We start from the raw sequence: 26,760 nt of genomic DNA on the forward strand, positions 1-26,760 counted from the left end.
GGGGGGGGGTGGATTTGGGATGTGGCCCGGGCCTGACTGAGGTTGTGGCCGCTCCAGTCTAATCAACAGCTGTGTGATTGGAGAAGATGCTGGTAGAGGAACGTAAAGATGCAGTGGAGTCGACAGTGCTCTGAAAGTTCAGTTTCAGATATCATGGCAAACAACTTTGTTGTGTATGTTATGCTTCACAGTTTCTGCCATTTTCCTAACAAACGGGTGCAACAGCAGCTTCACACCCAAGATATTTAACACTATATCTAATGATGCAACTCACAATTGTTTTTATAATTTTGCTAGTCACTTTCTCAATTAGTGGACTAATCATTTATACTTATACTTATACTTATACTTTATACCCAGCTCAGTTTCTCAGAGCACAAGGTGACATCTTCAAATTCAAAGATGTTCTTTTTACTATCATACATGAAGAAAAGCAGCATTTTTTTTTGTCAATTTACTTACTGATCATTTTAGCTCTTTTCGAATCAAAATCAGAGGATGCAAAGTCTCTTCATTCTACCTTTTGATTTTTATTGTTTTTATTGTTCTTGCTCTCAACAGCAGATCCAGGATGCTGCTGACCAGGGAGTGAAGTTTGTGGGATTTGTCCAGGAACCATATGGGGCCCCATGCACCACGATCAGAGAACCAGACACCCCCTCCCTCTCCCTGCACTCCAGCCCGAGCTCATTGCTCGACTCCCTGGGCAGCTGCAGCCCCTCGAACCCCTCGAGCCCCAGACACCACGCAGAACCTGGAGCTGAAGCTGGCACGGCGGTCAAAGAGGGGAGCGAGGAGGCCTCTCGCGATGCTGGGGAAGGAGCGCCGAGCGGGGAGAAGAATCAAAGTGAGAACACTGGGAACCATTCGGGGAGCCGGGTGGAGGGGAGTCAGGCTGAGGTCTCGCCTGCCACGTCGCCAATATCAGAGTTAGATCTGGAGCACAGCGAGGAGCTGACGGAGGAGAACTCACCATGTCACAATAACAACAAAGGCAGCGACACAGAGACAAAGGAGAGGCCGAGATACCGGCTGCGGAGAGGCGATGGTGAGTGGTCTCCATGGTTACTATCATAAACTCAAACTAAGATGAGAATGATGTCTCAAACAAAAAACATGGAAATAAGGACCGTGAGTCTCATATGCTGCCTCAAAAGAATGCATCCGGGTATTTGTGTATAGTAACTGAAGCGCTTTTATTATTTTAGTTTACTAAAACTGATATTTCAGATTCTGCTGGTCCATATTTTACAGAACTTACTTTAAAGGGTCATTTCACCCAAATTACATTAAGCTCAAGATTGTTATTTTATATGTCCAGGTTGTGAAATATCTGTCTCTCTGCCACCCCAATACAGCAGAGGAGCAGCATCTCTGTTCTTCATCTGTTCTTAGAGCTAATCCACAAAGCATGCTGTCAGCAATTTTCTTCTGTGGCCCCAATGACCCAACTGTTCATGGCGAGGTCAATAGATTTTTGACGACTTCCCCCGGTTGTATTGTGCTGGATGAAATCTCAGCAGCGAATATCGCAGAAGCTTTGTTTTATTTCGTTTTTTTGTAAAGTGGTTGAACGGAACCTCTAAAAAAACAAACTGCACTAATTGGCCCAATGGGCGGGCTGTAATTAAAGGTCAAAATTTCAGACTTTAAAACTTGACGAGACTTTTGAATCCAAATGGCACGAGACCTGTTACTGGTACACAAATCCAGCTAACCCTACAAATTACACAGAAAGACCTAATGAGGAATGATAATTAAGATAATTAAAGGTCAAAGCTTCAAACTGTGAAAGGCTGTAGCTGCTGATGCACTCTATGTTCAGTGAAGATGAAACTCGGGCCGGCGACATCGGATAAATGTTGGAAATGTATGCTTTTCGTGCTGCATATTTGTACACATTCACACCTGTGAACGCACACAATCAGCTGCTGATCCCAGAGAAGCGAACGCAGCTGGGGGTGAAATCAAACACTCAAGGGCATCCTCTAAACTGTAGCTTCATGTGTCACATATTCACAGAGATTCAAAATGACAGCTTCTAATCTTCAGCCAGTATCTGTCTACATATCCGTGTCACTTTCTCTCTTTTTTTTTTGGTTTTCATTTGAAGCCATACCTTTTGGCTGTTTAACTAAAGAACAGTGTGGCGCCATAGATCCCTCTTGAAACACTTGGCAACTGCAGAGGTGTCATTTCCTGCTATTGCCTCAATGTTACACAACAATGTGCTGGCTTGGGATATAATCCTCTCTATCCGTTACACAAAAAGAATCATATTATTGCGGTGCATACAAATTCACACTCGCACTTAGCTGATGAAGCGGGGAGTATGTGAATTTCACCAAAACAGTTTTTCTTTTTTTTTTTCGGAACCTGCACATTTCATGGCTCGCTCGCCGTCTTCCCAGAAAGTGATCCGTACGTAGCTGCACCTCAATGAGTTATTCATGATCGCCCTCTTGTCTGTGGGAGCGCTGTTGAAATTAGCACAGACATTTATAGTTTCAGCTTTATTTGAGCATTTCGGATTAACAGATGGAGACACCCACCACTACAACCCCCCCCCCCCCCCCCCCCCTCCCCTCCCCGTCTCTCGTCCTCTCACAGAACCTATTTGTGATATGTTTCAGTGCAACGTGCAAACTGTGCATTAGACACACGTCCCAGTGGGAGTGTTAACGTCTGTGTGTTATACTGTAGGTACAGTGTGCGGTGTGATTAGGTTCAAAGCACCTAATACTAGGTGTTGCATAATGAATGTGCTCTTTGGTGGTGCATGCTTTGTGCTTTTGTTTGTGCGTCTCTTCATGTATATGTGTGTGTGGTAACACACACTTGGCACCACAGCAGACCACAGCCCACTGGTCCATCTGGGCCTCCCTACAGTGCATTTTGCAGTGAGATAATCCCCCCACTGCCTCGTCCTCCACCTCCCTCAGCTTCACGGCTCTCTCTCAACCCCCCACCTTCATCCCCCCCCTGAATCTCTTCCACAATGCCAGCAGCGCCGGGGAAGCAGCCAGCCGGGGTGGTAAGGGAGCCTGCCAAGCTCCCATGTCCCTCTCTACTAATGCCCAGTCTGCTGAGGAGGCCCAAGAGTCTCGGCTACTGCTGGCTTGTCCACGCTAATCCTCAGATCTCAAGGTGAACACTGTGCTAGCGCTGCCAGTGGAGCCGGGGAAAGTCTGCAGCTTACGGTTGATAGAGGAACACCGTCCCTGAGACTGGAGCTCCTGATAGAAACTGAGCCCTTAAGTTTGGAGACTCAAATGCTTGGGGGGAAAGGGATTCTGGTGGTAGAACATGGCTGTGACAGCTGTAGAAGCCAGTCTGGATAAGACAACTCTTGTCTCATAAAAGTTACTTTCAGATGCAACTAATTTGCATGAGCAAAAACGTTTTGTAGGGAATGAAATGCCAACTGGATTATATTCTATGAATATACAGAGGAAACATTTAAACTGAAACTACTCATTAACATTTGTATGCTTATGTTTAGACGACTCAAAGCAGAGATCATGATGGTTAGATTTTTAAAAAAAAAAAGTCACATTGACCTTTTCAGCATCTAATCTAAAACGCTATCAGCTGTTTCAGCAGGCGGAACATAACGTCACATGGGTGCTGTGTTTTGAGGCCTGAAAAAATATTATTTATAATACTGTCAGAAATGAAGTTGTGAGTAGACTTTGTGCAGGAAACATAATGAAACTGAAGTGATGATGCATCAGAGGCTCACAGATATTGATGCACAATCAACATTTAATTGCCTTGCTCTGTTGCCATGATATACGTTTGCCCTCTCTACAAGAACTACTGAGCTTTAAACTAACAAAACTGAGTGACTACACAGTAACACTTTAAAATGAAGTAAAGACCTTTATCATAGGTGTAATCCTGACGCACATCAGTCTGAAATCTTGTGCAGAGGAAGTCTTCTCAGCTGCTTGTTCTTATCCCTGAGATCAGTGTTATCTCTGCTCTGATGGGATCAGTGTCCAGCGTCTCAGATTATAGAGACAGACGTTGAAACGATGGCGTGTTGGAGAGTCACACTGCTTAGATCACGCCAGGTTCAGTGCCGCCGACCTCGTCATTTTTTTGGACAGCTGCACTGCTATCAGATAAGCCTTTGAAGCAACATGCTTTCAACATCCTAACGACGCTCATGCGCTCGTTTTCTCGTTAGCCGACCATGCCAGTGACAAGAGTCAGGTTAGCTGCAAGGACTTTATTCTGAAAGGCTTAGCAGTCGTTTGTTGGTGTAATGAAGTCATGTGATCAGGGTTCAAAGGAGTTAAACATGCAAGCTTCAGTGTGTGTGTGTGTGTGTGTGTGTGTGTGTGTGTGTGTGTGTGTTTGTCTACCTATATATACCTATTAATATTTAATTATTGGGGCATTAAGTGAGATTTAACTTCCTTAGATACAAAAGTGACCATAATAATTCTCCGTTAGTTATTGATCAGGACAATAAGGTGACATTTATGGCTTTCATGTCTTTTTCTTGTTATAGAGCCAAAAACTGAGTAGCACTGCAGTATTATTGCCACTTCCTACTGGTAAAATATCGCCTCTCCACCAGATCTTGGCTCTGGAAAGAGAGAACGTTTGCTTGTGTCATTTACAGGCCACTTAAGCTCAAGAGAACAGGGGGAGTGGTGAGCCTGAGCAAGAGACCTGTTTTAGAGATTTATGTCGGTTTCTAATGGAGTTTGTTAAAGACCTATAATTACTTAACCTTATGTTCTCCCTGACAATAAAGTATCTGCTCCTCTGCAGTTTGCACCAGTTTTTCTCAAGCTTGTCGTGGTCATAGTGAACATGTGACTGGTGGGTCACTGGTTTAAGTCCAGACTCACATAGGGAAGAAATGATGAGACATGCGATCTATTCATCATCTTCCATTGAATTTTGCTAATATATTTTATATCATTTTATGGAATCTGATCCACCTTTTTGTTGTGTAAATTAATGCTACAGAAGCAGGACTGATGCTATGTGCAGGCACCTTTCAGCTGATTTGCATGGCAGACGCCCATTTGAAAAGAAATACAAAATGCTTAGTCTGCAGCGTGGTCTGGCAAAGAACAGCCGCTTTGACATTTGCATTGCGACTTGCAGCTGGAAAATAGACCCATGCTGTATGTTTTATTTGTGCTTTGCAGGGAGATTCAGGTGCACAATGTCTGCACATGAAGAGACAGATTTCTATCAAAATCATTTCTGAATGGAAATTATTGAGACTGCCAGTTGAAAGCATGGCCCCAGTTTGACTTCCTACTATTTTACAGCCCATCAGCTGGACTGGCAAATGTCAGGTCAATATCTGAGGGCTGTTTGCTTATCTTATCTAATATGTTGGTTGCTTTCCCCTGCTGAAGTTGCCCTTAGGCAAGGCACTTAATGCTCTGTGGCCTCTGTGCAGTACATCTCCAGTGAACAGTGCTGCTGAAGAGATGTTTACAGACAAATAAAGGTTAGAAAATGAGCTACCTACCCTCTGCTTGAATTACAGTCGCCTCAGTGCCATAATCGGAGCATAATTAGACTGTAATGAAATATAATGCATGGAGAAACTCTCAGCTATTACACAGAAAGCAGCTAATATTGTGAGAAGGATGGAGGCCGGGCAGCATGTTTCTTGCTAGTGGCTGTTATTTTATGTCAGGCTGTTATAAATCTGACCAGTGTCTATAAAAGCCCCATCAGTAGAACTGGAATAATCTGTGTCGAATATGGTTTAATGCTGTTACTTATCTAATTACACCGCGATTACAGGAATTTTAGAGCTGTGTCCCAAAGCCTTCCTGCATTTCTAAATCAGTTAGTGTACATGACATAATTTTTCAAAAGAAGCCTTCCTCATGACCTGCCTGAAGCTCTCTGAGATACAGAGAGGATTCATGGGGCAAACTGTAGTGATACATCATCTCAGGCTTGTGCACATAAACTGTAAACCAGTTAATATGGTACAAATAACTACAGAATCAATCACAGGCGGGGAAATGTGTTGTTTTGGCAAGACGGAGGCATGTCGAACAGGACGTCGTTTCGTTGTCATGTGTTGTCCAAGATCTGTTTACCATATTGTCCTCGTTGTAACATGGGTAACATAGGGAGGATGAGGGGAGGGTGTGTGAATATTCTGCTGTGATTCGACTTTTTCTCGAGAGTGACAAATGACAAGATTATGGAATTTGGTGGCCAGCTGTCACATCAGTCAGACGAGCCAGACAAGAAATGGTTCTATAAATGATTCATTCTTCCTGGGTGTCTGCCGGAAGGATGGACGGATGGAGGAACCAAAGCAACTGAGCCATGACTCCCTCCACTACCACCACCACCACCTCCTCCACCTCCTCCACCCCACATCAAAGTGTGTGTGCATGTGTGTGTGGGTGGACGGGCGGGTGGCAGTGCTGCACATTCTGCTCATCCATCTGGTTCACTTGGGGAATGACAGTTCGACATTTGCATTAGAAAGAAAAGGGGAAAATGTTACCAGGCTCGATTTGAATTGCTTTCCGCCCTGATTCCAACCTCGCTCACATCTCACGTTTGGAGTTTCTTTTTTTGTTTTTTTTTTCATAGCCAAGCAGAACAAATATTTCACTCACTCACATCACAACAAATGAAACTCCTTCCACTTTGATTTAGTGTGATATGAGCGAGGAGAAGTGACATACGTACTGTGGGCAAATTTCCAAGCCTGTTTCCCTCTCCTGAGCCCACCGCATTATGTATATTTCTGCCTGATGTAAACAACATCAGCTGGAGAGCTTTTAATGCATTATTCAAGGTTATACTATTAATTAACTCGGTTACAATGAAAAGGTCCCTTTTTAAGTTCAGACTCAGCAGCGTTATATCACTCCTGTAAAACATTAAAAGGAATGTGAGGATGACTTGTAGCATGAATATGATCAAATTGCTTTTGATTCACCTCACGTTTGTTGTTGAAAAAAAACCAATTGGAAAAAAAAAAGATTTCCTGCATTTTTGTGAGTCCAGCTCGGGGCAACGCAAATCTCATCTTGTATTACTTTTTCATTTCTCGTCTATTTTGCACCTGCCAGGTGAGAACTTTTGTTCATGATATGATAATGATGCTGAAGGATTTATCATAGTATCTTGCATACAGAATGTGCCCTGCCAGTGTGGGCTTACGCCAGAAATTAATATAAAACGGATGCAGAATGCAGCACACGCAACTGTTTCTATAAAAAGTCATGAAAATAAAGACCAGTGTCCTAGAAGTCACATAATAAGATTATTAGAAATTTAATACCCACTGGAAAAATAATACACTGGGTTAGTTTTTACATAAATATTCATACTCTGCATAATACAAAAAATAAGATTTTAAAATGTCCTATAACTTGATTTTTTGAGACAAAGTTGCGAATAAAAAAACATTAAGAATAAACTAGGCAAGTTAGGGTGAAATGATTTGGAAGTTTCTTTTGTAATTTTATATTTACACTAATTTCTATGTGAATTGTGCCAGATTTTTGTACAACCAATTTCTTGAGCTCAGTTTTTATAAATGTTTCCAATAGTGGGGCAAACCTATTGTCTATTTTATGACTAAAGCATGAAAGTTTCGGTAAATAATCTTCATCCCCAAAGGTTTCATTTCACATTGAGAGGTGACTTTGAGAGGTCATTGACCTCAGTGTTGCAATATCCCAGTTTGTACCTCATCACTTTCCATTATAATCATGTTGTCAAAATTGCACTTTTGTTCTAATATAGCTCATTTTATGCCTCAGCCACGGCCCAGTAACAAAATATTGCTTCTGACCGTTGCCATAGCAACAATTTTGACAACTTCCACTGTATTTTGTACTGTTATTTGGAGTTACACAACTGTCATTCATTGGACATTTAAAAAAAAACAAGTAAGTAAAGTAATTCTAGCTGACAGAAAAACATTGCTGTTTGTTTTTTTGTTTAGTTTTTTACAGTTTTTCACAGGAAAAGAAAATCAAACCGGTCGGAAAAAGAAAAAGCATGCACACAAATTGTGATTTACTATTGACGGCTGATGACCTCGAACACTGTGGCCAACTTTTCTTGGCCACAAAGCTTGTTGACTGTCAACACATTGGCTGAGTTTCCCTGGTTGCTTATCTCATAGAAAATAGATGCTCCTTCCAATTGTTCATTACCATGTTGTTTCACAGTGTGGACGTGTGGTTAGTGTTGAAAAATCCAAGGGAAAAAAGTTCGAAATTCGTAAGTAATGTCGTATTTAAGCTGCATCATATTCCAGCTTAATACTGCAGATAGTTCTTTGCATGTATGTCATTCATTCAACCGTTTAATTCCACCGCTCCTGGCAGCGGAGGAGAATAAAAGTGCTCCTGCAGATGGAGAAGAATTACACTTTGGACTGTGGCCAGTGTACAGCAGTAGTTCAACAATCGTGCAGTAAAAAGTGGGACTTCCACCAAGGATACATCTGTACTGTCACACCCCTTACTGACTTAAATCAATGACGAGAGCTTTGTCTTCTGTCGCGTGTCTTCAGGGGTGGACCTGCTCGCTCTGTACAACCACCCGCCCGTCCGAGAGGAGCAGGTGAAGTACTACACTGTCAAGGTGCCGCTCCGGGTTCAAAACTGTGACGAGGGTGTCAAAGGCGTGGAGGCCAACTGGCTGGACCACATGACCCAGCACTTCAACAACGGAGCCTCGCTGGTCGATGGATACTTCCACCTGGGCAACATGAACGGTAAGGCCGTGAAGAAGATCACTGCACGACAACACACATAATGTTTTTAGGTTACATCTCACACACAGTCAAAAAGATGAGAGGTTAGTAATGTAGAGAAAATACAACTAACGCAGTATACTTTTATTCTCCTTCAATATTACAGTGGCCTTCACTTTTGTTCTTGGCTTCTTGCTGCAGGATTGTTCGTACTCTCATTGCTCAGACTCTTACAGCTATTAAAAGTCAGAGAGGTTCCCAAATTGCCTTCTTTTTTTTTCCTATCACAGATTCACCAGTAAAATTGTCAACATCAGGCAAATGCAAAATCCACGTCAGCCTTTCTAAAATAAAAAGCCTGTGGCAGGTAATGATGCACCTTGCCCTGCGTGGCATTAATTATGCATTAGCTGGCATTGGTTTTTCACCAGAAAACAATCAGAACATATTTGAATAATACTTGCATTTGACTGTTATAATACTTCCTCTGACAGTGTGAGGAAGTGGAGAAGTCCTGCAGGATTTAGTTTTTTACTGCAAACAAACACTAGATAACTGCAGGGGTAGTGGTTATCATATAGTATGTTTGAAATTTCAAGCTACATTAAGCATTTTGCAAACTATATGAAAGGGTTTACTCATAGTGCCAGAGCCACTGAGAATCAATACCCAACTCTGCAGCTTTACACGGCTTTTAACATATTTCATCTAATCGTTTCGGAGCCTCTGGTCAACGTAGACTTTAAAATTGGGTCTTACAACACAAAGAAAATGTAGGCAGCTATTTCCACAACAAGCAAGCTTAGAGGAACCAAGTCTGCAACAACTGTCCAAAAGTAGAAAATGATGTATTCAAGTGAATGATGAAAAGTTGAACGACCCAGATTTTTCTTTGAGGAGTCTGTGGACCAAACTGGAGCCAGAAATCTTGTGGATATTGGACATTAATTCATTAGCTGCTCAGAAACTTGAACCAGCCACAACATAATAATAAGATGATGTGAATATATTTTGTCTTACTGCCCCTAGTGGTAAAAATAGCTTGATGCACACACAGTCTTTTTTAGCCCTGGTAGCAGCAGGGCTCTAGGGATGGCAATTTCAGTCATTCAGTTGGTCACTTTGGTCCATGGTTATCATTATACCTGCTGAACGTTAGCATGTTATCGTTAGCGTGCTGTTAAAACTGTGACCCTCCCTTGTACGTATTTAAAAAGACAGCTCAGTGTTTAGAGTGTACCCATAAACTTGCTGTGAGGCTGGATGACGGCAGCATGAAGGAAACTCTGGATTGCTAGAGGTGTTGATGAAAACTGAAACACTGCATCTTTTACAAACGACAATAGGATGAACTCCATTTCTCTAGTGTGCCGTGCAGCTGCAATGCCTCCTTTGAGTTCAACGAGCTGTTTGGTATCCTCCTCTCAACTATTTCCTGTTTGGGGTTTCCTCTTCCATCAGACCCTGGCGGCTCCATGCTTCACTCTGACACTGGTGAAATACGCCAACCAGAGTAAATAAGAGTCATAATTCATTAATCTGGGAAAGTGAACGCCTCAGCAAGTCTGAAACACAGATAATTAACCTGATAACAAATTAGTGCCTCCTTGCATATTTTATGTCCTGAGAATGGAGTAATGAAGTGTGTTATTATGATTACATTTTTTCTGCCTATTAGAGTCCTCTAACATATTTTGCATTTTCCATGCACTGCTAAGATACGAGTCTCATGAACAGTGAAATTAGTGGGTAGGGTTGGAAGCAGATCAGCTGCATTATGAAACCGTCTCGCCCTTCACTGACTTATAGGACTGAATGCAGCACACAGCTTAAGCTCCACCACTTTAGAAAACAGACAACTTTACAGAGGTGAATGCTGCACTTTGTGGATTTCGGTCTCTTGAGAGCAGCTGGCAATGTGACATCAAAGCGGCATCCCGTTTGTTGTTAGCAGCTAATTACACCAAACAGCCGTGCAGCTCAGGGCTTTAGAATCAGTATCCATTCCTGCCGCCTCCATTTTTAGCAACTTCTTTGAGACCAGTTTTCTGAATTCGTGATGAGACGCTGAACACGATGCAAGGGACCATCTCAGCCCTATAAACATCAAGGACATATCTGACAGCGGAACAACAGACTAAGGGACATGGGCTGACAGAGACAGGCGCATGCAGGATGGTAGATGGCAGTGACAGGCTTGTTTTGAGATATAGCGAGCTTCAGCTTGTCACGCACTGACAGATACATGTGTGGTCTAATGAGTGTAATTGGGCTTTTTTCCAAGACTGACCTTCTTCTGCCCCTTTTTTTTTTTTTCTTTTTTACTTTTATCTTGTTGTACTATTATTGTTTTTACACTGTTGATCACTTGAAGGAAGTGTTGCTGAGCCTCCCTGCTTTTCATCGTGGATGTCAATGTCAGTCGTTCCACCACTTTCCACCGTATCTCAGCGGCGGTTGGATGGATCGAGCCATAAAATGTGGTGCAGATACATGGTGACTTCCCCTGACTTTGGATTAACACCATGGCTTTGAGTGAAACAGCTATTAAATGGATTGTCATGAAATTCAGTACAGATTTTCATGTTGCCCTTTGAGAGGAAGTGTAATAACTTTAATAAGCCCTTCACTTTTCATCTAGTGTTCATCACTTCAACATTTAAAGTCGTCTCATGCTTTGATTTATGACCTGTCATGACTCCCGCCCCAGTCCTGTTCATTTGGGTCACTCCCGCCCCTGTCTCCTGCCATGTGTCTATCCAGCCAGCTGATATCTCCGGACTTGATCTAACTCCCCACATTCACCTGCACACCTGTTCACCCGGCCTGATTCACCTACCTACACACCTGTTCCCATTTTCCCTCATCGCTTCCCTACATATAAACACTAGTTCAGTCCCTTTGTTCCCTCTGTTGAATTGTCTGCCTTCGTTCCTGCTTTTGTCCTGCTCATGTTCCTGTTGTGTTTCCTGTGAACCTGCTATCTGTGTTCATTTCCCTGTTCCCTGTTTGCCTGGATTCCTGCCCGCCATCTTGTCCACCCGTCTGAATGTAAGCCTGTACATCCGGCCGGCCTCCGTGCGAGTCTTGCATTTGGGTCCGTTCCTGCGTTCCTGGCTTCAGCCTTAATTGACATGCTGCTGAAAACCGATGATGATATTCCCATTAGCCTCAGGACCTCAGCTGGTCCTGGTTTGAACCAGAGACTCTGAGCTCAAAATCCTGTGAACCTGCCTGATTGGGAAGTTTAAAGAAGCTGTAATGCTGCGTAATCTGAGGCAGATTATAAATTCCAATTTGAGAATACAACAGATTTCCCATCAGTCATCAGTCTCAAATACAGTATAGATATATTTCCGTGACAACACTGTCGTGCTGTGAGTCAACAGTAATCAGTAAATGTAAACTATAAAATGACAGTTATTTATTATGAGGCTATTGCTACACAGAGACCATAATAACATAACTATGGAAACTAAGGAAAATGCAACTATGTGTCCTGAATTGTTTGTTGCATCTTTACTTGATTTTCTTGTCTCTTTGCTTACATATATGTACAAATATGTAAAGTTTACTGCTATCATAATTCTTTTGATTCATCTGCTTTTTAAACCTTTTAAAACTTTTAAACCTAAAATGCATTTTTAGAATTAACTGATGAGTTGGATTCTTGGATATCAAACCTTTAAATATGACAAATTAATGTTTTAAAAACTATAAGAGCCTGTTGTTGTTATTGTTGTTGTTCTTGTCAGTACTTGTTGACCTGGAGTCCATAGATTATTTGGCTTTTGTTTCAGAACGTACGTCACTGCTCTTGTTCCTGCAGTCAGGCCACAAGTCTGGCGTTTTCCTAAATCTGCTACCTTTCTATTGTCTCTGACAGTCAGCTGTTTGGCGTGGTGCAGAGGGACGCACACGTGCACAAAAACACACCCAAAAACACACCAGGTCCCGATGCTCCTTCTAAAGATGTGTTTCCATGGTGAAGCCGGATGAGAAAGCATTAGGGTGCATTGTTTGCATACACATGAGGTGTGTGTGTGTGTGTGTGTGTGTGTGTGTGTGTGTGTGTGTGTGTGTGTGTGTTTTGCAGGCAGTGCCACAGTGCGTATGAATCTTTAATGTGTGTCTTATGACATTGGGGCCTCCACGCAGCTTAGGATCTGTGAAATTCAATATCGCCATAATATCTGACCCTGTGGCTCAGACGAGGTCTCTGCTCACTGGTGCCACACAAGACTAGACTTACACACACACACACACACACACACACACACAGGCCTACATATGAAGTATCCATATATATTTACAAAGACACACAAATACACTCATTTATACACATTCTACCTGAATGCAGTGTGAAGCGCGGTGTGGGGGGTGTTGCGTTTGTTTACTAAAGAACTGACAGTAATGGTGTTGACGGGGAGTTTGCCTTTGTTACTTGTATAGCTTAAGCTATCTCCAGAGCCACAATGAGGATTTGTAGCCCTGTTGTGAGACATTGAGCTATTCATACGCATGACAGTCAGCCCTCACTGGTTTCTAAATTTGGGCAAAGCCAGTGGAGGGAGACAAAAAGAGAGAGCAAGCGAGAGAGCGAGAGAAAGAGATGCAGGGAATATGAAATTCCAATAAGGTTTTTTTGTTTTTGTTTTTTTTACTGTGAAATGAAATTCACGGAAGGGAAATGATGTGCAAGCGTTTCTCTGAGACAAAAGTTGACGAGAGGTGGAATTAGAACTGAGGGCCCTGAGATGTCTGTGCATGTCTGTGAGCATGAGCATCTCTGCAGGATCCACGCTCGTGTTTGTTGTGTGGTAGCAGCTCTGTGTACAGGATTTGACAGCACAGCATGAGCTGCAGTTATAAGACAGGTTGACAGTGTTAACTTAAAGCATGTATATATATTTAGGCATATACAAATGCACCCAGGTGGTTGAAGTGACACCTCTCGAAGGTTGTATGATCAGTTTGTCTCAAGTGAGAAAGCAACTGCAGGAATCTCTGCACATTAGTTCGGATAAACACTCACAGAACTTGTTGGATGGAAGAATAGATGACGTTCACGGTGGTGGAGCTCCAGTGAATGGCGATAGAGGAACCTGCTCTCACTCAACTGTATGAAAAAAGTGATAATCCCTTAGTTATACATCAGTGCCACAGTGGGAAGAAATCCATTAACATTAGAGATGATCCACAAATACTGATGTGGCGGTGGAGCAGGCTGCTCAGTAATGACAGGGTTGGCAGTTTAACCCCAGTTCCTTCGTTCCTAATGTCAATTTGACCTTTAGCAAGACGCTGACCCTGAAATTACTCCCACTGTTTGGACACTGAGTCAGCTGCTCTACTCCCCCTGGTCGGGCCAGCACCTTGCATCACCTTCCATCCGTGTGTGTGAACGGGTGACCGAGAGGCTGCTATATGCACTCCATTAACTATTTATCATGCTTTACACTGACAGACTCTCCTCTGGAAGTTATTCTTTTTTCTCCAACACAAGCTTGAGTCTCAAAAATGCATTTATCTTGAAATTTCACCGTGCTAAAAATGTAAAAACCCGTGTGCACGACGCAGCGCGGATGGAGGATAAATCCCTTTGACAGCTGTAACAAAGCAGATTTCTCATCGTCTATATTTCTGTGTCAGCTGACTCCACAGTGCAGTTGAATGCATGAATGAACACCTATCGGTTCACTCTGGTCTGTCACGAAGACGAGCTCATGTAGTACTAGAACATATCAAGTGTAAATTAGTAGGAAATGGAAATTAATGAATATTAATAAAGATTAAAAATTCATATTTTGGAAACGTATATTAATAAAGCAGCAGCACCATTGCTAACATGCTTTCCCACTTGGAGATTGCACTCCTGTATCCTCTGAATTCAGGCCAAAGCAAGTGGACTATACATTTGCAAACACACCCTGGTCTCTAGTCACCATGCTGTCCATCCTCTGCCCTTTCAGCTGAAGTCTGCCCGGTAACCCACAGGTACCAGCCTGCAGCTGCCAAATCTTTGGCTCCGCTGGGAAGAGCCACATTCAGTCCACACACATTAGACGCCCCGGTCTCTTTCTCTCTCTGTCCCTCTCTCTGGATGTCCACTCGTCCCGTTTGAAATATAGATAAGCTGTCAGCAGCCTGTCTCCAGTTCTCTGAGGCTGTTCCTGGCACACATGTTTAAATTATGTCAGCAGACGTGACCTGGGGCAGGGTCACTTTCCAGCTCGGCAGCGGTCAGCTGGGCTCGAACACAAACCCACTAATCTGTGCACACAGATCTTTTTGTGAATGCGGCTCGCTTGGATCAAATTATGGTGTAAATTTTAAAGTAATAATCCACAGTACTGTGACATTGATAAATATCTAGTTTAGTGCTCTTTCCTCTTGCAGTGCTCCATTTGGAGAGGACAGCAGCTATAGTCAGCTTGAATAGATTCACAGCAGTTGCTACGGTGGTGAAACGGTCAAATACAAAAAACATGAAAATGAACATAGAAACGTCTCGATCCACTTCAGTGGCATGAGAGGGATTTCAGACACACCTATTTTTCTCACATGCAGGCAGCTATTTTTCCATTCGATTCTGAAGTTAGGAGATTCTTGAACTTTGAGTCCACTGCAATGAATACGAAATTGTTTGTCAATATTATATTATCTCAGCATGTAATGAAAGTACTGCAGTGCCCTCTGATGAAGCTTTATAACCCTGTAAATGTCTTTATATGATGTTGTTTATATAATACAAATTAGCAGTCATCACAAACAAAATAATCAGTATTTCCAACCAATGACAGAGCTTCAGACAGCCAGGCATTCATACGTCAGAATCTATGGAACCTCAAACCTTGTCAGTACAGAGAGTGAGAGTTAGCATTAGCACAACCGCTAACATGGTGTCAGCCACTGCCAATTGCAAGCTAATGAATTAAAGATGCTAACTGCGCTAACCGCCAACCTCTCATTTTGATGCTCAACAATCAGGGTCTGACTGAGGCTCAAACATGTGCCAGAGTCTCTCAAGTGTTTCCTTCGCCAGCTGTTTCACCTGTTGACCTGGCGCGAGCAGTGGTGGGTGGGGCACAAGGCCTGATCCAGAATTTCTCAATGAGGAAGTAAGAGTAGATGTTGCTTTGTTGATGTTCACTTTTTATGTGCTGCTTGGAACATGGGGAAATACATTCAAAGATCTAACATGCTACAACACCTGTATGGCCCTTTAATCAGTTCTATCTGTTAATTAAGGTAAATCAAGGAAGGTCTTATTTCCTGCCTGGGGTGAAAACCTTGTAGGTGATGTACACCTGTAAAACGTAATCTGGGTAGAAAGTATTTCTGATGCACAGCTGCAGGCAGCTTCCGTCCTGTGTGCTCTCTCTGCTGTTTGCTCATTCAAAGCGCTGTGTGCTAGAAGCCGATGTACAACAGCAGGTTTGAGAACATGTCCATGAATATTAGGAACACACAACTGATCCGAGTGTCAGTCTGTGTGTGTCAGACTCTGGATGTCTGTTGGTGATGCTCTCCTCTGTCATTTGGGTGCTGATTTAAGCCGCTGCATGTCACCCGGTGTCACTTGCTGTCACCCTGATATCTGACCCCCCCCCCTCCATCCTACCACTTGCCTCTGTGTCTTTCAGTCCCAGCGCTGTCACTCCCTGTTGTTAGTGCGACTGTATTTGCATGCCTCGCCCTGCGACCTTGAGTATGTGAGTCACGGAGGGATGGAAAACAATTTTACTGAGGGCGCACGGTGGTTTTTTTGCAAGTGTAAACAACTTATTCTCAGTCGGCCCGCCGGCTGCTCAGCTCAGCTCTCAGTCAATAGGCGCAAGATAATGTTTATTTGTGCACGCAACCGGTGCATTCCCCTGACGGACTCAACGCCCCCAGCTACCAACTCCTTCTCTTCCACTTCCCTCGTTCTCTCTCCTCTGCTGAGCGTCTTGTCTGCATTATCACCAGAGACAGACTTCCCCCTGTAGAGCAACGGCGCAACCCTGTGTCGATCTCACCTGAGTGATCCCTGTTGCGCTGGCAGGGAACCGATGGAGGGCCTGGCGTTTTCCGAAAAAGAATTCTTTCCAATTATACGGCAAGCGAGGAGGCCTGACGAATGAGGCGGTGGAGCGGTGGACTGAGGGGGGAAGGGAGGGTGAGGGTGAGGAAGAGAAAAGGCAAAGGGGCGGGATGGAGGTGAACAACGACAATGTCTGTTTTGAGAGAGCCAGTAGACGTCTGAGAGATGTCTTCAATTGAGCGCACACGGGTCCTAAATGGGTTTTCAGGGAGGGGGGAAATAAAAGAGCCTGTCATCCCTCCACTCTATCTCTCCCTCTGTCTCACCCACTCCCTCCTTCTCTTTCTATCTTCCTCTCCCTCCCTCTTTCTCCGCAGGCTCTCCAGCCGCCTCTCATCCCCCTATTATTAGGGCCCAGTAATGAAATGTGGAGTGTCTCGTATTGGTGCCCGGGCCCCGGCAAACTGTATTAGTGTGTAAATGGTGTGGGAGTAATGAGAAAGCACTAAGGCCGGCCGGGAAGACTGGACCATGGGGCGTGTATTTGGTGTGTGCGTCTGTGTATATGTGTGTGTTTGTGTCTAAATGTAATGTGCATGTGCATCAAAGGAATAACAAGAGACATTGGGTGGAAAGGGGTCCCAGCTCATGGGGGCCAGATGCCAATCCTGTGATTGTTATCCTGCAACAGAAGAGAAGCTTAGAGAATCTATTTGGTCAGCAGCACACAATCTCACTAGTGGCCCAAAGCATCAACGTCAATGTCTTTATGTGGCTCACTTAATTCAAGTCTTTTTAAGGTGAATTATGCAGGCTTAGCAAAAGGATTTATGCTTTAATGCCTTACGGACCGACTTCATTAAATCAGTGGCTACATTTCGCCATCGCTAAAATCTGTCCATCTTTTTTTCAAAGCAATGGTTTTCAGTCGTGATCCCCGGGATGCAGAGCACTGCTGGTTTTAAATCCTATCAGCTATTGCATTCACCTTGCATCCTAGTTGTAATTAGCCTCTGTTTGGCTGTCAAGCATGAAAACCAGCAGGGCTCTGGGTCCTGAAAAGCACTGATGTAGCGCATAATGTCTCCTCTCCTTTTTTTAACATCCCAGAAGGGGAATACCTGCTCCTTTCTTTTACACTGTCTCCCTGCATAATGTATAAAGTGCACATTGCTCACACAAATGGCTCACACCACTGGCTATGTAATAAAGGGTTGTGTGCGAATGTGGCTGACTGATATCATTCCATTTCCTCTGGCCTGGAGGGTCTGAAGCAGCAGCAGAGACAAGACTGACACACTCCATCCAGTAAATACTCTTTTCACGGCTGGATTTTATTTTTTTTTTTCCTCCTTCTCTGCAGATTTGCTGCCTAAGTCGGTGGAAAGTGTCTTCATCTTCCAGGAGGCGAGCGAGGGAGAGCAGAACGCGGCCGCGCCGACATTCGACGCCATCGTAGTGGAGCAGTGGACCGTCATTGATGTGAGTGGAGAGGTGTTTCTTTTCGTCACAGTGTCACAGGTTTTGCGCTCTCTGCCACCAGTGGAGAGGAAAATCTGAGGGAATTTGTGCATCGTTTTTTTTCAGCACGTACTGTACATGCTGCTGGTTTGGAAAGGCAGGTTCACTAAACATAATACCCGTGTTAACAGATGCATAGTGGCACATTTAGCCAGGGCTGTTGTGATGATATTATCATGTTGCCACTCTGATCCACCTTTCAGTCTCCCGCTCAATAAATCAAAGAAACAACCTGAATGAATGAGTCATAAATAAGAAATAAGGAATACTGATGTTCCCGTACGGGGCAGGAAGCGTCACTCAATGGTTCGATGGGAAAGAAAATGTTATGGCCTTTCCAGGCACCAGATCTCTGCTCGATTGAACTCTTATGGGAGATCATGTGTTAGACAACATCAAAACACCAAATGAGGGAATATCTTTTTATGAGTGTGGTGTTTGATCCCCCCAGTGTGTTGGTTCGTCCTATAACTTGTCATGCGTCAGTAATGCTTATATCAGTATTGTAGTATTCAATGAATACATTTAACTCACATCACTCAGATCTATTTAGAGGACAAATCCACTTTGAGAGTCTGCTGGTCTTGTATTGAAATCAGTTGTCATTCGGATATTGTGCCTTCCCGCCCCTTCCTCGCTCTTCAGCCAACCATTCTCCCAGCAACCCGAAAGGCAAATCTGGCAAATCTCAATTTATGGGACATGTGTTGCGGTTGCTTGTCTTATCAGGAGCAAACAAGCCCTTATCTGCCCGCCGATTAGTGTCTCTCCTCAGCACAAGTTCCAAGTTGGAAATTGATTTCTGTCTGAGTTGAAGGGTTTGCAGCCATTTCGTTGCCTTTCATCTGTATGTATGCGTGTGTGTGTGTGTGTGTGTGTGTGTGTGTGTGTGTGTGTGTGTGCGTGTGTGCATGTGTCTGCAGCTGTATGTGCATGTGTTTGTGTCCGCTAAGTGTGTGCGGATGGGTCGGGTTTTTGTGTGTCTGTATGTGTTTGCCGATGCTATCTCAGTAATTGAATTTAGACTTTTTGCGGCCCGTGGCTTTCCAAGTGTGAAAGGAGACTTTTGTCCCCAATATGTGGCTCTCTGATTGTCCAGCGCGGCGCTGATGGCCACATGTGCCAATAAAAAAGGCTCGGTCGCCTGGCAGCAGTCATCTGGCGGCAGCAGCAGCAGCAGTAAGACCTCCCCTCCTCTGAGATGAATGGTAATGTGGTTACAGCTTAATGGATTTCAAAGCCTCCTCAGAAAATTTCGGCGAACGACACTGAACCGACACCCAGTGTTCCAGGAGATCCAATCAACTGTTCCACTGGGACTTCATCAAAAACTGTTTCACCCGAGCGATCTGCACCATGCCAAATCAGATTGACAACACACTCTTTCACAAAGGGCGACCAGGGTCTCACATCATCCCCATTCATTCATTGTGATAACTGCCGAAAATTGATATGCAAAGTATCCTCACAGCTCATTATTGTTTCAGTGCTGGGATAATTACAATGAAAAATAAGGCTGAATATTGATTGCGGGTATTTTTTTTTCTATTTCTTCTTCTTCATATACATCATCATCTTTTCTCCTTAATGCTTTACAGTTTTATTTATCAAAAAGTCTGACAGGTGGTTGGATGTATGAAGCTTACAGCGGAAGAGGCAAACAAGCTGTTTCACAGAGGGCATGCAATCATTTACATTGTCGTCAAGTGGGAGTTTATCTTCTCAGGGACGGTGTCTGTTCGTTTTCAAGGGTTTTAATTGTTTCTCCAATAAATGATTTACAACTAATTGGAAGATCTGCATGTGAAAAGTGCAGAGGTGCAGAGAAAAAAGGTGACACACATGAACATCAGAGGTGTGGAAATCAACGATATTCGCCATGACAGCGATGCATGGATGGAAGAAGGTGATCCAGGGTGGATGTGAGCTCTAGGAGGCAAAGAGACAGGCTGAGCACAGGTCCGGGAAGGAGCAGGTGAACAACATCAGCTGACCACCCTCTCATGTCTGCCAGTCCCCTGCTGGGGTTGGACAGGAGAGACAGGAGAGCCTCCAAGACTGTGGGAGGGGTGTCACATGAGGCTGAGATCAGTTTGCATCATTAGAGAAAGGTTTGCCATAACAAAACCTTTTCTTTTATTTCAGCATTTTTATTAGTTTCCAAGGTGTTTCTTTTGTGCTTAAAGGAGCTATTGCTATTTGTAGCTATTTGAGCTCTATGTTTTTTTAGTAACTTGCCCAACACTGGTGAACAAAGACGATACATCTCTCTCTTTTGTAAAAGATCATTTCAGTCATTAAGATGGAACCAAGAGGCTCCAATATATAATTTAAAAATACATTTATCTTATACATTAGATTACAGATATTTAGTTTATTACCAAATGATGAAAAAATGCACTGTGATAAGACAGTATTGAAGTACAATGATAAACAGTCAACAACTGCGACAAAAACCAGACGTCGTTACATGTGAGACAAACAAAAACTCATGGGCCGCAAGATTCTGACTTCAAAACAAATCATATCATAAAAGAAAAGGAAAGAAGAAGACAAGCAACAAAAATGAATGTCGAACTGACAAACTAAGATGCAAGTGTTGTGGAAACGGTTTCTGCTAAATGACATCAGATCACAGCCAGGAGGAAAACAGCACAAAAACAGAGAAATGCATAAATAAATTAAAAATAAATTAAAAGCGTACATACAAATAAATGGCTGCATGTCCTCTGCACAAAAATGACATCAGTGCTAGAGAGCTAATACGGACATTTCCTGAAGCTTTTGTTTCCCATGAGAAAGGAGAAAGAAAACTATTTTGGACAGATGTCCTAAATACATATGAAGATTGTAGCAGTCGCCTGAACACAGTGGTTTCTTTTTTTCCTGAGCAAAATGACCTGAATAGGCGCCATATGGACGGTGGTGACGTGCCTCAAAATGAATAACTCATCAAGGGTCTCTGCTATGAAACTCCAATTAGGACCAGCTTCTCATCTCTTTTTTGTCCTGTGGGAAAATCAATACAGGAGCTGCCATGGAGCTAATGTGCTGAAAGCTCTCTCCCCTATCACCGAGCTTCACAAGAGCAATAACCAAACAAAACATGTCTTCAGACCTCAGCTAGAGCCGCTCTTAATATGTTGGCTCACAATGAGCTGCTGCAGGAGAATTTATTTATCAGGAGGGACAAAGTGCATTAGCAGGAAGGTGTTGTGTTTCAGTCTTTGTGTATCCACATAAAACAGTAAGAGTGCACCAGAGTCACAAAAACACCCGTGTGTGTGTGTGTGTGTGTGTGTGTGTGTGTGTGTGTGTGTGTGTGTGTGTGTGTGTGTGTGTTTTAAGATAAACTCATGTTCACCTCAGTGCGGCTGACATGTACGAGGACTCTGGTGTTTCTAAGACTCTTTTCAGCTTCTCTTTCATATCTTCTTAAAATGTTGTCTATGGCTCCATTATCCACTTCAGCTCTGCCAAGCCCAAGCAGTGGGTCCATTATGATGCATCCGGCACATGTTGTGCTGAATTATAAATTCTTAAGATCATACAAAGATTTTTACAAATAGATCTAACAAGTCGATCTAAAGGGGAAATTTAGAGATTATTAGATTGTGTGCAGAATATTTCCATCTGATCTGCCACAGTCTAAGCCTCATATAAGCTTCAAAGAACTGTACATAAAAAGTGTTTATAAACTGAATAGCCTCAGTGGAGTAATTCAAGTGGGACGCTAGTGGCTCTAGAGGGAGCTGCATGAAGACTGAGCAGTTGGGGCTGAAGACTACAAGTTGGAAAATGATGTGCGGAGTTAGACAGAAGTGAGTTTACTGCACTTCTGTAGTCTGCTCCTCGCCTCTGCTAGCAGCTTGAGGCTACATTAGCTGATTCAAGCACGATACACCCAAATCTCTGACCGAACTGTCGACAGCTGAGCGGGTGATGTCGGCAACAGATTTTGACAAGGAAGAAGAATGACTGGAATAATAAAGATGATATCTCTGGCCCAATTTAGATGCATCTGATCACAAGTGGACAGCTCTAAGTTCAGAGGGGAACACACCCAAGATGAATTTGAAGACGCATTTGAGATCTGATCACTCCACCATCAGACCACCTCCGGGTCTGGGCTGCATGCGGCCTCATTCTTGTAGCATAATGAACACAAATGTGTGCTGGGCCACACTGAAGGACCGCCTTAGTTAAAGGACTCATATTTTACACTGTTTAATTTGAAGTTTTGATATCAATAAGGTATATTTGTGGTTTTAAGATCTCTCTGGAGCTCTAGTAACAACGGGTCGGTGAGCCAATCGGATCAAATAAAAATAAAAAAACAAATCTTGCAAGGTAGGATTGTGGGACCATGTGGGCGGGGCTTGGGGCATGGCTGAGGGCGTTGACTGGTTTGTTGTGACATCATAAAGTTACAGAAGTCCTGACGGCTTGTTTTAAGGCTCAGTGTCTGAATACAGGCTGTGTGTGTTTCTCTGTGGACTGAGGCTTTGATACTTTCACAGTATTAATTTAGAAGCTGGACCTGATCTATAATCAAAAAAGACATGGAAGTCACATTTTATACAATATGGGAATTTTAACCGACGTCCTCTGCCACAGTCTAATTAGTCTCATTATGAATGAGCATGAATGAATGTGTTTATTTGCATATAGAGCGGGGAAGTTGAGATCCTTTCACAAGTGGTCACTCGAGACGCATGTGGAGACACATTTTAATGCCAGGTCTGAACAGGGCCTCTGTTTCTGCTGCATCTGTGTTTGTCTTTTTTTTAAACTAATGTGTTTTGGACAGCGTTGACAGCAGGAATGTGAAGTTAAATCGGAACAGCACTCTAGCAATTTAGTAGCGCACATTCATAGTCGGGAGACTTGTTAGAGACAGATTAAAGTCCTCACTTTTAGTGCCTTGTATGGATCAAGCTTCAAAAACACTGAATCCTTTATTTGCTAAGATGCAGCTGCATTAAGACGCATGTTCCACAGACTGTGCACTTCTCATGATAAAGTAAATTAACTTGACATGTTAACTCAGTGAAGAGGTCTGTAAAGAATCATCTTCCGAGGGTCAACACACCCAAATCACAAGAGAGCATATTTTTACCTGGTGATATCCAGCCATGCTCATAATCTTGACTCTATGTGCCATGTGTGAATGTGCCATCACCCCAATACAAGGCGAGCGAGTGGAATTTGAGCAGCACAAACTAAAGTCCATTCACCTCCATTTCAGGGTGACAGCACAAATCTCCAAATCCCCCAGAGCTCAACATATAAAGGTGAAATGATGCAGCTCGGTCGACACCAGCAGGTGTGTTTGTGACTCTAATTAAGCGCAGCAGAGATGCAGCATGGCTCCGCTACTGTAATCACGGTTCTTCAAGACAATGATTACTTCTGTGCAGTGGTTACCAAGGCTTTATACATAACTTAGAAAAATGGTTAGAGCAGAAAACAAGATGGATTGCAAACTAGCTCCCTGGTTAGCGCAAAAAAAAGCTTTTGTTTTTGGGTTTTATTACGCTGCTGGAACATGGAAAATAACTGCTGTTTTATGAGTTTGGTGCAAAATGATTTAAAGTTAAAACAGTTTTCTCTCTCTCTGAACTCAGACGGATAGCACAGGATCTTAATGCAGATTTCATAAATGCTTTTGTTTCTCGAGATGCGCAGCTTTTTGAGCATGTACCGTCTGTGGATATCATAGCATGACGCTCAGAGAGTAAAATGTTCTCTGAACCGCTTCAAGCACCGCAGTCTGATGATGTCGCAGGCACGCTCACTCCTCCTTGATCTTGACAACTCGTAACCCAAACGGCAAAGCAGGAAAAAACAAACTACAGGGGGAGTTTAGAGAAAGTGTCCTGCAGGAAGACGCACTAAAAGTTAATATCAGCGGAGTTCACATTTAAGGAATGGCACTCCAAAGTCAAAGCAAGTGAAAGGAGCTTAACAGAGCTGACATTGTTGTCACTCACTCCCAGAATTCAGCAGCATCCCCGGCTTTGAAGAGCAGCACTTCACAGTCTTCAGAAACTAAATTATGTCTAAAATGGGATTAGGGCCCCACATCACAGCAGTGGTGTGGCAGGGAGGAATCTTTGAAGCAATAGTTTTAAGACATAGACGAAGGACACCTCAGATCCACACATGAAGATATCGTGTGTGTGTGTGTGTGTGTGTGTGTGTGTGTGTGTGTGTGTGTGTGTGTGTGTGTGTGTGTGCGCGCGCTCTCAGGCACTCCTGACGTCTTGAAATCAGATTCACACAAAAGCCACCTGCTACAGAGCGTCTTCCTCTGGCTTCACTAGAATCACTCCCGCGGTCGGTGCAACGAACACAGGATGCAGATTTGTAGATTTCCTTCTAATGTCAGACCTCACACATCACTCACAGTGTGCAGTATATGTTGTATCGCACGCTCTGTGTCTGTGTGTGCATGCTGAGGCCTGCGTGTTGTGCAGAGAGTCGATCATCGACATGAATTGCCTGTCCACGATATCTCTATCCCCTCTGACTGAGGTGAGAGAAGAGGTGACCTAGATAGAAGGAGAGTAATTTGCACTGTCCGTGCTAGTGAGAGATCACGCCCGCTCTGTCAGACAACGTGACGATGATGCTGATAGCTGTAGAGGGGAGGGGAAGGCTTCGGTTTATAGGGATCAGTTGTTTATGTGCAAGATATAAGACACAAGTAATAACATGTAACCTAGACGTGACAGTTTTGTTATGAATGTTCAAGCTGCAGTGGTTGAAAACATACAGTGTGCATCAAGTGCTGTGCTGTATTACTTTTTCCATTTTCCATTTTCATACCTCTACTCCTCTACATTTCATCATACACAAAAGAATATGATAAGCTTATTAAATACATGGCATTGTTAAGGCTTGTCCCTGTGGTTACCAAACTGACAACTTACAAAAAGTATTGAAATGTGATCGTTTCCACCAAAGAGTGATTGTTGAACTGAATCTCAAAGGAAGTGAAAAAATAAATACAGATTCAAATCTGACCGCATATGAAGTAGTTAAAACTAGCTCCACCTCCTTATGCATCAGTGACAATCTAATCATGTAAGATATAAAATATGTCGGTCACATGGGCCATCTCTCTGCAGAACAAGTACTTTGGATACAGTGAGCGCATTTTGCTGATGATACGTTCATGCTTTTACTTATAGGATTGTGAATGCAGCGCTTTCATGTCTGATGGAGTATTTTTTACATTGTTGTATTGGTGCTTTTTAGTAAATGACCTGAGTACATCTCCCACCACTGATCTAGCTACCATATCATGGAGGGCCTCAGAAACAGAGAGGAAATCTGAGCGGAGTCCCTGTGGTGTGCGTGCAGTTAATGTTATGAGTAAAAGTGAATAGTCTGATCAGACAGAGTTGAGCCTGAGCTGAGGTGAACATGACAAAGAAACTGGCATGTTTTTAATCTCTTGTTCCAAAGTAGGTTGTGGTTAAAAGAGTCAGCTCAGTTAACCTAAAAAAACATCTGGTATTTACCTAACTACCTGGCAGGCTAATTTAAAAAAGCAGTAAACAGAGACACAGAGAGGAACTCTGGGCCCCCCCTGTCAGAATTTTGCTCCTGGCCCTCTCTTTTATTTGAATAATATAATTAGGGCTGCTGCTTTAAAGTTGATGACTTGTCTGATGATCTGTCTCAGACCCCCCCACACCCCCCACCCTCCCCCTCCCATTTGAATCATCAGTTTCAAACATCAAATGCTCACACTTTTATTCTCCCTGCAAAAGTGCCTAATAAAAGCTTTCACTGACACATGATGAACAGTATAACTCCATCCCCTGGCTGATCCTTTGTTTTTCTAACTGCCTCATCATGTGTTATCAGGCTGCATAGTTTAGTCTTGACTCCAAAGTCGGCTAATGCCTCGTAAATGTCTAAAGTTTGGATGTACTCTGTATGTCTTCTATTAAAGTTTATTATTGCTGCGGTAATGCAGGTTTAAGCCAAGAAAACATCCCTTGATGGTGCCAAGGCATTGGACAAATTACAATTGTGACCTGATGATGATGCTAGATGAAAGGTAAGGTGATCAAATTTAATTTGATTCATGGTGTGGGCATCATGGATGTCTGCAGCAGATTTTATTGCAGTCTAGGCAATATTTGTTGAGATAGTTCACTCTGAAGCACTAATGTAAACCTCAGGGTGGTGCTAGAGGAAGAGTCAGGGGATCACCATCACCCAACTCAGGAAAATACACCTTTTGAGGACCATGAATGTATGTTCAAAATTTTATGGCAATCCACCCAATAGTTGATTGAATAATTTCAGTCTGGGCTAAAGTGGTGAACCAACTGTCCAACATCGCCACTCCTATAGCATGGCTAAAAAACAGAATCAACCTAAATAAAATAATACAAATAAAATGAATAAATAGCAAATAAAATAAAGTAAATGACTAAATAATAAAAAAAATAAAATACCCTATATAAACTAG

General features: G+C 43.1%; 1 protein-coding gene across 2 annotated transcripts in view; it reads left to right on the forward strand.

The window, feature by feature from the left end:
* The window catches only part of rftn1b (raftlin, lipid raft linker 1b), a 98,273-nt gene that overhangs the window by 59,586 nt on the left and 11,927 nt on the right, over nt 1–26,760 (forward strand). The window contains exons 5-7 of one of the 2 annotated variants that reach the window (XM_023402960.2): nt 562–1,048; nt 8,540–8,743; nt 18,112–18,230. In XM_023402960.2, the coding sequence (XP_023258728.1) occupies nt 562–1,048; nt 8,540–8,743; nt 18,112–18,230 (810 nt within the window). The remainder of the gene's footprint in view (nt 1–561; nt 1,049–8,539; nt 8,744–18,111; nt 18,231–26,760) is intronic. The other variant, XM_087173121.1, reaches the window with a different exon arrangement.

Source organism: Seriola lalandi, unplaced genomic scaffold, assembly GCF_002814215.2.
Source record: "Seriola lalandi dorsalis isolate HSWRI2012SDOR001 ecotype SW California unplaced genomic scaffold, Sedor1 jcf7180002054045, whole genome shotgun sequence".
NCBI classification, from domain to species: Eukaryota; Metazoa; Chordata; class Actinopteri; order Carangiformes; family Carangidae; genus Seriola; species Seriola lalandi.